The following is a 10,729-nucleotide window of genomic DNA, read 5'->3' on the forward strand; positions in this document are numbered from 1 at the left end:
GAAAAAAGACAAAAACCTCAGAAAAAAACCGAACGGATACAGAATGAAAAGCCTCAACCAGTCAAAATCTATTTCTGGACTTGCTTGAGGTTGTTCATTCTTTATCCCTTCAGTTGTTTTCAGATGTTGTGTGTTTTTTTTTCCTCCTCATCCCAAAGAGGAAAATGTTTTTTTAAACTACACAGAACCTCGTAATTCCATTTTACAGCTGATGCACAAAAGTGCACATGCAAACCCAAACAAACGGCAGATGTTGGCAGTCTGGGAAACACCTCCCGTGCTCCTCATCCACCTCACACAGCAGAGTTTGTTGTGCTGTTTCAATGAAACGTGCAAATTTCACCAGCTAACGCTTGAGGCGGAGGAAAAACCCAGGCCTTTTTATTTCTCGACTAAAAAACGCTCAGTTTATGTGCGCTGGCACTCAGACCTGCTTTCCGACTCAGTCCCTGCCTCTCCCTCTCTGTCTCTCCAGTGTGTGTGTGTGTGCGCGTGTTTATCTGCATGTGTGTTTTTTGATCGGAGGCTGTGTCTACATGGGAAGTGGGAAGGTGCAGCTGGAATGTTGCCCAAAGGCAAGGAAAGCACACAGCTTCCACGCTTCCAGCAAACGCAGAGAGAGAGAGAGAGAGAGAGAGAGAGAGAGAGAGAGAGAGAGAGAGAGAGAGAGAGAGAAAGCAAAGCAACTTGACTCACTGGGGCACTGCGCTGTCTGGGTCAGATGTGCGAGGAGCAACACAAGGCTCTCCTAAAAGGAATAAGCAGGGAACATAGGAGTCAGATCTGTCCATGAAGACCTGGAGATTAATTTCCCCAACTTAGCCAGCTAGGAGAACATCTCATCCCTGCTGGAGTCGAACTGGGTCTGGAAGGGACATGAGGAGGGACCGGCTGCTGGTGGCCGTCACTTTGGTCACCCTCTTGGCAGCTGACATCCATTTTGTCCTGCTTCCCAGACTCAAAAGCTGGTATCATCTGCCCAGAGAAAGCTGCGAGTGCAGGGTCACCAATGGCAGCCTGGACAACAGAGGTGCTACAACCTCAACATGGATGATGACGAGCCAGAATTTCACACCAGTTTCCACCGAGAGAAGCTCCAAGCTGGAGAGGCTGTTCAGTCATCCGCTCTACAACATCCGTCTTCCAGAACTGGGGCCCGACGAACTGCTTCTGCAGCGTGAGGAGCTCAGGAATTACTACAAGAGGAAAGTGAGCCGCTGGGAGAGGTACTCAACAGTCTTTATGTTAAATAATGTGGCATGTTTATTAGCAGGAACGCACTCAGATCACTGAATGATTCGGGGAACACTTTAAGTCATTGAGTCAGACACAGTATACTTTAAAGTCTCGGCTACAAAAAAAGTGTTGAACATTTCCGCCAGTATTTAACACATTGATTATATGGGACAACAGTTGCAACCTGTTGTTTATTGCTGAATTTTAGAAGAAGAATATTCGAACGAAATATTCATAAACAGCAAAGTAACAGTAATACTTAAAAAAATGCGCAATACTTAAAATCAAACCATGTAAAGCAATTGGCAACTTTAACCTAACTGACATTAATAAAAAACACTCTTGTCCTGAGAGCAAAGTTCAAGCCTTGCCTGAATTTATGCTAGTGTGTTTTATTTTGTTTAGTTTTTCACTCAATAGCTAAAGTATATTAGATATTCTAGGAAAAATAAATATTTAAAACGGGATTTTAAGCAATATGAAGCATAGAAAAGCACTGGCAGTGTCAGCAATGTTATAGTTAAAACTTGAAATAAACTAAACGTTAACTGAAATAAAAATATTTCAAAACAAGTACCTTTTTTATTTTAGGTAGTTGCTGTACTTGATGTACTAAAATAAAACTAAAACCAAAAAATAAAGCAAAATTATAATATTTAAATAAATATTAATTATTATATTAATTAATATAATAATATTATTATGATTTTGTTTTTAATTTAAAACATAAAAATAAAGCAAATTTATAATATTTGAATAAATATTAATTATTGTTGTGTTAATTAATATAATAGCATTATTATGCCTTTATGTTTAATTAAAAACATTTAAATAAAGGAATATTGTATATTTATTTCAATATGTAAATATTAATTATTAGTATTATATTATGCCTTGGTGTTTTAAAAAAAGCAACCCTACAATATAAAAAATTATAATGTTTTTGATTCAATATTTTTTGGACTTGGTCACTATAGTCCCTTCGTAGGGCCTTGCTAAAGAATCGACAGCTCCAAGTAAGAGCTCAAATACTCCCTCTTGCTGCCCCATGGAAATGCTGTTTTCAGTTGAGTTTAGCAAGGGCTTGTTTTTAGGTCGTATTAAAGGCAGGGGTGTAGACAAATCACTCTTTTAATTGCACTGGCCGTGATGCTGTTCAGCAGACCAATGCTCGACACAAGTGTCTCCCACATAATCAGAGGTTTGCCAGAAACCACCCACTTAAATCAGGTCGCACTAGTCAAGATTTGTTTTTTCAGAGGTTGTGGTTAAAATCTCTGATTGCTGAACCTTTGAGAGGGAAAAACACCGAAAAAGTTATTCCGTTCACCCGCTATAAGCCTATTTATAAGCGTAAACGCATTGATGAGGCATAATGTGAGCACTCTGTATGAAAGCAGTGCTGGATCCCTGCCACGGTAAACATTTCTGCAGTTTATATTTGTCTTTCAACTCATTTCTCTTTTCCTCATGATGTTGATTCAAGATGATGCTTCTAGAGGTCATGGTGACAATTGTATGAGGACCAGCGGCAAATATTTGCTTCAAATAGGATCAATAATCTGTAACGTGGTGATGTTGTGTCTGCCAGGAACTCGATTCCATGACGCATGAATTTGATCAAAGGTACTGTAGGCTGTACATTAAATGCAAAGTGGATAAAAAAAGCCAAAATTTTTAAAAGTTGCCAGCCAGCACCAGCATTTCTGATTATTTTAACAAAACTTTAAAGCCCCCCAAAATATTTTGATGAATGAATATCTGAACATGCAAAAAGAAAGCTGGTTTCCGCCACAGAATGATTTTTAAAAAAAGATAATCGCAACTTTTTATCTAAAAATTCTGACTTTTTATTCTCAGAATTGCAACATATAAAGTCGCAATTGCTAGTTATAAAATCCAATTCTGAGGGATTTTATATTATATATTTTATATTATAATATTTCTCAGAATTGTAGTTTATATCTCGCAATTCTGAATTTATAACTCGCAATTATGACTTTATATCTCACAATTCTGATTTTATAACTCGCAATTATGACTTTATATCTCACAATTCTGATTTTATAACTCGCAATTATGACTTTATATCTCGCAATTCTGATTTTATAACTCGCAATTGTGACTTTATATCTCGCAATTATGATTTTATAACTCGCAATTATGACTTTATATCTCGCAATTCTGATTTTATAACTCGCAATTGTGACTTTATATCTCGCAAATCGCAATTGTGATTTTATATAGCTCGACAATTGTGAGAAAAAAAGTCAGAATTGTGAGATAAAAAGTCACAATTACTTTTTATTCAGTGGTGGAAACAAGCCTCCATAGAGAAGCATTGTGTCATAAATGACGGAAAATTCCATCCATGCCGGGAAAAGAGTTAAAGGTTACAAAAAAAAAATTTCCTTTAGCATTTTGTCAGATAAATACCATAACCATAAGTTACCATAATACCATAAGTTAATGTTTTGTTCTTCCCTCGTATTATAAAAAATATTAAATATTTTCCTCATATTTTGATGGTTTAATCGAACTTTTTTTCATCACTTCTGACCACTACTGTGTGTATGGTTCAATTCTAAAGAAATAATAAAAAATTCTGTGGGAGCCAAAACATGCTGTTGGCAGATTGCTGAGGCTGTGCTGTTTTTACATCTTAAAGGTTCTTACATGTGCAGACTTGTGTACGCCAAGGGAATCGTAATTTTAAGAGCTAACAATACCCGCTGATGATTTAAAAGAAAGCTCATCACATGTGCCATTTCGACTCTTTTCATTCCAGGTTTTTGTACAGGAAAGTGACTTCAGAATCTGAATATTAAACAGCTTAATGAAAGTTATTTGTCAATCTTCAATGCCATCTCTCGTTCTCTTCTACAGACTGAAAAAGTTCTACATCGAGGCGGCAGCAGCTTCAAACATCACTATACCTGATCATCCCGTGACCTTTGACCCGGAGGCCAGTTGGCTGCAATTCCACCTGGGGATAAATCGATATGGTCTGTACGCGAGAGATGACAGCAGCGTGGACAGACTCCTGAGGGACATGCAGACGGCCACCGTCATCAGTGCAGGTTTTCTCTTCCCCCAAGAGCTCCAGCATATGAATCTGAAAATATGTATTCATTTCAAATGTGCTTGCGTGATCTGATCCTGAGAAGCTGATGTGCAGTATTTCATTGTGTCTGACAGATTTCACTCAGGATGAGAAAGCTTTGAAGGGTGCGTGCGACTGCTCCCAAGGTACATGTGCTTTTTAATTGTTCTACCAGATTATTACATTTTTACTAAATAAAATAAAAATTAATATTATGGTATCTCCTGAGTAAGAAGTTCTGGGAATGTAAATTATAAGGTGATACCATTTAATTATGATAAACACTACTGTTCACTGATAATGATGAGAAATGTTTCTTGAGCAGCAAATCATCATATAAGAATGATTTCTGAAGGATCATGTGACACTGAAGACTGGAGTAATGATCACAGGAATAAATTACAGTATATTCATAGAAAACAGCTATTTTAAATTGTAATAATATTTCACAATATTACTTTTTTTACTGTATTTTTTATCAAATATGCAGCCTTGGAAAGCAAAAAACAATGTTTGTTTTCTTTCAAAAACCTTAGACTTGGACTTATTACCAGTCCCAAACTTTTAAACAATAGTGTAACTTTAAATATTTCAATTAAATAAATAAATATTTAAATTTTAAATTATAATAGAAAACAATATAGTATAATACATAAATCGATATTTTTATAGTCTTGTTAAATAAAATATAACCTATCACTGTTTGACATATTGTGAAAACATTTTTACAGTATTTTAAAATGACATTTAGCATGTATTTTTTTTTAAATATAATTTTCACCCATTACATTAGGTAGCTTACAGTTAAATATCTTTATCATCCAGTTTGAAATCTGTAGCTTTGACGCCAATGAGTAAAACCAATATATATTACTGTAAGTTCGTTGGTAGACTAGAGTAGAAGGCCACTAAACAGAAGTTGTATTTTATAGTCTTTTCTTCCCTATTGTGTCGTAAATACCCAATTGAAACACTTCTGGAACAAGAACAAATGTGGGCGGGGCTTGATTTTGTCCGTGAGGAATTGATTGGATGGTTGTGGTTTGCTATTGGTGGATCTCATGTGAGTGACAGGTTGCCCCGCCCTCGTCATCAGAGAAGAGAAGAGATGCTGCAAGAGGGAGGGGAAGTTATTCTGATTCAAGATTACGAGAATTGTCCATTTTGATGACATGGTGACTTTAAAACCACACATCCCACACTGTCCCTGAGCTCATACACATCAACCAAAGTTTTCCTCTTTTGCCACTTTTTGGCCTAAATGAATGTCCAATACAGTACAACTACAATGTTTTTATTGTTTGGCTTGTTTTTCTGTTTCGCTCATTACGTGTGTGTTATTTTGGAGCACGGTTGAGTTTGTAAACTATTGATTTGATTGAGCTGGAAAGGAGCTAAAAGAAGTTTGTACGGTGTGGTTTAGGGTTGAAGGCAAGCTTACCACGGCTTCTCACAACCTCAGACAAAGCAAAAGAACACGGGAGCGTATAGTGAACACCGCAAGCCCTGCTTATGTAAAGATCCCTCTATAATTAAACTATTACAGTTGAAAGGTCGACTATGGCGAAAAAAAAAAAAAAGATCTCACAGTCCAAAAAGAGTCAGGTGTTGCAACAATTTCCTTACATTTTTCATCTTATGTACCACCACAACCCAACGCAGCGCAATAAAACATTAAACTATACTGTATGTCAAGAAGAATCATCATTAATAATGGCTATATTACTACAATAATTCACCTTTTAAATAAAGGTGTAAATTGGTGCACATCCCATCCAGACCAGCACACACACATATACTAACAAAACTTACAAATACTATATTATTATTTTAGTTAAAATATAACTGAATATTAATGTGAACTACAAAAAAAGTTAATATATTTACAGAATTATTCTTTTTAATTGCATAAAAATTTTGACAGCACTTATTTTCATATTACAGATATGTTTCCGTTAATATTAAGAAGGAAACATGAACGTTTTCTTTCTTTCTGACTGTCCAATCAGTGGTTAAACCAAGCGGTCTTCATCTGAAATTGGCCCTGAAACTCCAAGACTTTGGCAAAGCTATGTTTAAACCAATGAGGTAACGCTTTGTTATTCAGATTTCCAGATTACTACACCTTTGGTTTAAAAGTAGTGTAACTGATAGAAATGATCCTTGTTGATTTCAGACAGGAGCGGCACGAAGAGACGCCGGAGAACTTCTTCTATTTTGTGGACTTTCAGAGACACAATGCTGAGATTGCAGCTTTCCACCTCGACAGGTGAGGCGATCAGAGTCACCACACCATAGACAGAGAGACTGTCAGGAATGATTTATACTGTGAAGGATCTGATATGAGTAAACACAGATGAAATCCCTCAGGCACCGCCGCACTGGGATACTATACATCATTGTTTAGGCCTGTTGAGACAATGAGGTTCAGCACGATTAGTCTCACCTCAGCATATTTGGTGAGGTCTATGGTGGACGATTATGTGATGATGAAACTAAAACAGTAAAAAGACTCACATGTCATTTACCAGAAAAGATCTTATTAAAGACACAAAGACTCATTCGTGCATTTTTGGGCTTTCAATAAATGAACGGGTTGCACTTTATTTTACAGTATGTGCACTTACTAAGAAAGTAGTGGGTGATGTAAGGTAACTACATGGGTTAAGGTTAGGTTCAGGGTTAGTACCTAATTATAACCCAGTTATTGTAATAACTATAATAAGTACATAGTATGTACATGGGGAACAGGACTGCAACATAAAGTGCTACCGATAATTTTTATAGAAATATATAGGGATGCGCGAAATATCAGCCACCATATCGGTATCAGCCGATATATGTTCATTTTTAATGTTATCGTTATCGGCCCAATAACAAAATTAGGCCGATATATTAAAGCCGTTAAATAATGTTCAGCTGAGACACTTCAGATGTGCACTGTCCGCCATGATGGTTTTGAATTGCTTGAAATATGATTGGAATCAAAAAAGGAAAATATTGTAAAGTGCAAAACGTGCAGCGCAAGTCTGTCATATAGGCTACATAAAATTATAATAAGAACATCATTATAATTGTGTGCTTGGGACATGGATTTTAATGGTGAGACTTTTGTTTTTCTAATCAGGCTCATACATAAAGAATTATCGGTAACGGACAAAATTTTCATATCGGTGCATGCCTAGAAATATATTTGCAGCATTAGTGATAATTAATAAGTGAGAACTCTTAAAATACTCCATTCAGCTTAATATTCATAGGCAACTATCTGTAAGACCTTTTGCAGGTTAATTCTACTGAAAAAGTTTTTAAAAAAACTGCTTTTTGAACATCCCACACAGACCACTTACAGTTAGTCCAAAATGCAGCCGCTAGAGTCCTTACTAGATCAAGAAAATATGATCATATAACACCGATTCTATCATCACTTCATTGGTTACCTATAAAGTTCCGTATTAATTACAAGGTATTGCTCTTTTGACTTATAAAGCTCTGAATGGTTTAGCTCCAGTCTATTTAACGGATCTTCTATCGCCCTATAATCCATCGCGCTCTTTAAGATCACTAAATTCGAGGCTTCTGGTCATTCCTAGGATATCCAGATCCACCAAAGGAGGGAGAGCATTTTCACATTTAGCTCCGAAGCTCTGGAATAGCCTTCCTGATATTGTTCGTTGCTCAGACTCGCTCTCCCAGTTTAAAACTAGACTAAAGACGCATCTATTTAGCCAGGCATTCATATACAATTTTTATCTTACAGTTACTGTAAATTCGGCCTCTACTTCATAAACGCCAGAGGAGAACTGGCCCCGACTGAGCCTGGGTTCTCCCAAGGTTTCTTTTTCTCCATTGGGTCATCTGATGGAGTTTTAGGACACCATCGGGTCACTTGATGGAGTTTTTCGGTTCCTTGCCACTGTTGCCTTTGGCTTGCTCAGTTGGGGATATTCAAATTAAATGACCCATCATACCACTGATCAGCTCTACCAAACTTGGTTGTCTTTTCCAGTAATAAACAAACACTGTTAAGTTGTTTTGATTGATACTGTGAAGCAGCTTTGATACAATCTGTATTGTGAAAAGCGCTATATAAATATATTTGACTTGACTTGACCACTCCACTTCACCTAATGAGTGCAAAAGACGGGTTCTTCTCCATTAATTTCCTCCATAGGGAAATTGATTTTAAACGATAACTTAATAACCATTAAAGAAGACAGACCTACTGTGAGCTACAACGTTGTTAATCGATGGCATAGGCTTTCGTTGAAGCCGTCAGTCTGCATTAGTTCAATCATATTTAACCGCTGAATTGCTGGTGAACAACTTTAGAGAGAAATCTCCATCAATCAGAGAATCAAAACAAGCAAATCGCGCCAAACTAACTCTTTAGCTCCGCCCACTCCCATGAAGCAAAACCAATGATGAAATAGAGTCTCCCTATGCTCTCAAACTACTGTATGTTTTGCAATAAGCATAAAATATGTTGTTTCTATATACACAGTCAACATCTTTAAGTCGATAGTTTTATATATATATGTTTTTTTTGTGATTTTTTTTTTGTCATTCGCAATTCTTCATGGGATTGTAGCCTCATTAAAGCTCATTAAAGTGATTTTCAAAGGTTTGTAATGTTGTGATTCACCCCGTAGCTTGTTGGTTTGGTTCATGGCAAATAATGCTCTAAGATTTGTTTAAAAATCCCTATGGGAGAAATGAATGAGGAAAACACTTCTATCTGCTTGACCGGTCAATGGAAGACGAGGGAGTGTTGGTTCACCTTCACCTTAATATTGTTATTGTATTGTTAGCTACTACTGTAAAACATATTGTTAAAACCATTTTCTCTCTGCGAGTGACTGAATGTTTCAGGGTTTATTCGTATAGTGCTTTTCACGATACACATATCATTTCCAAAGCAGCTTTACAAAGAACAAACCCCCAGTCGACAGTGGCAAGAAAAAATTCCCTCAGAGTTCCACCCTGTCATTAGTGGTGAACTGTAGGCAAAGACACTTGAGAAAAGGGTGTTTTCCTGCAGGTTATTCCTCATCTGAGCTTAATTAAACACAAAAAACAAAGTCACATGAGCACCTGATATAACCGCAGCACCTGAGACATGCCGTGGTGAGGAGCAGAGAGCGCGTCTCAGGTGCTGCGGTTATCACTCCGCCCAAGTAGCAGTGCTTCGCCTTCAGAGAATATAGTTCCCAGTATTTATACGGTTAAAATATGTCTGTGTCTCATGTGACTTTGTTTTTTGTACACTCTGTGACTATACAAATCACAACATGTAAATAGGAAAATGTTTGCGTTATTTTGTCACTTATTTGGATTAGTATGCTAGCTGCAACCATTTACATCCAGTCTTTGTGCTAAGCTAGGTTAGCGGTGGGTGCGTCAAACAGACTTATAGCACGCACGGAGATGAAAAAGGTATGTATGGACTTATCTTACTCTGGGGGATAAGGTGAATAGGCTAAAGTCCCAAAAAGTCGGAGTGTTCCTTTAAGATTGAGCCACTGTAGTCACTCGAACTATTTTAACGATGTCTTTACTAACTTTTCTGGGCTGGCAGATGCAATTACCCAGAAGCCTATGGAGGAGTGATCCAGCTCTCAGATTTCATCAAAAATATCTTAATTTGTGTTCCGAAGATTTTACGGGGTTGAACAACACGAGGGAGAGTAATTACTGACAGAGTTTACATTTTTGGGTGAACTATCCCTTTAAGAAATTCCATTAGCAAACGTTCAGGAGATTTACTGAAATTGACCGAATATCATGCGTAGTGTCAGTTCTGGCAGGTCACTTTAGTCAAGCTCGCATCAGCTGATCCACGTCTACCTATAGGAATTCGACGCCTATCACTGTATACATATACAAGCTCCTTCAGTATTATCAGCAGCGATCGCGTTTCTCAGGAGCGATTACCCTCCTCCATCCCCAGCTCCTCCTGTCTCAGTCAGGGTTTGGCATTCCCCTTGAATCAGAATAAATTCTCGAATTATGTTGTATTTTAAAAAATCTTGAATTAATGATATCTGCAATACATTCATGTTGGTTCTGTTCTGTTCACCCTATTGCTGCTCTTACCCATGCTAGGCCTCATGGATGCGTAGAGAACCACACCGCCAATCCAAACTGTATGCTAATTGTCAATCGTATTTGACGATAGTGGTCCTGACAGAAATGATTTACAGAGACTTCATTTGTCAAGAATCAGGTTGATATGAATGCGGACTGAGGTCTGTGTGGATTGTGTGCAGAGTGCTGGACTTCCGGAGGGTTCCTCCTGTGGCGGGGCGGTTCGTCAATGTGACGGGGGAAATCTTGTACATAACCCACAACGAGGAACTGCGCAGTGTTTTCTTCATCTCTCCAGGTGGG

General features: G+C 37.5%; 1 protein-coding gene across 1 annotated transcript in view; it reads left to right on the plus strand.

The window, feature by feature from the left end:
• The first annotated feature begins 652 nt into the window (after positions 1 to 652).
• fam20a (FAM20A golgi associated secretory pathway pseudokinase) overlaps positions 653 to 10,729 on the plus strand; it is a 14,804-nt gene continuing 4,727 nt past the window's right edge. The window contains exons 1-6 of the mRNA XM_056246077.1: positions 653 to 1,226; positions 4,123 to 4,316; positions 4,435 to 4,485; positions 6,349 to 6,427; positions 6,516 to 6,608; positions 10,609 to 10,724. Coding sequence (XP_056102052.1) covers positions 877 to 1,226; positions 4,123 to 4,316; positions 4,435 to 4,485; positions 6,349 to 6,427; positions 6,516 to 6,608; positions 10,609 to 10,724 — 883 coding nt within the window. The 5' untranslated portion in view covers positions 653 to 876. The remainder of the gene's footprint in view (positions 1,227 to 4,122; positions 4,317 to 4,434; positions 4,486 to 6,348; positions 6,428 to 6,515; positions 6,609 to 10,608; positions 10,725 to 10,729) is intronic.

Source organism: Rhinichthys klamathensis, unplaced genomic scaffold (genome assembly GCF_029890125.1).
Source record: "Rhinichthys klamathensis goyatoka isolate OS25496 unplaced genomic scaffold, OSU_Roscu_1.1 h1tg000035l_1, whole genome shotgun sequence".
NCBI lineage: Eukaryota > Metazoa > Chordata > Actinopteri > Cypriniformes > Leuciscidae > Rhinichthys > Rhinichthys klamathensis.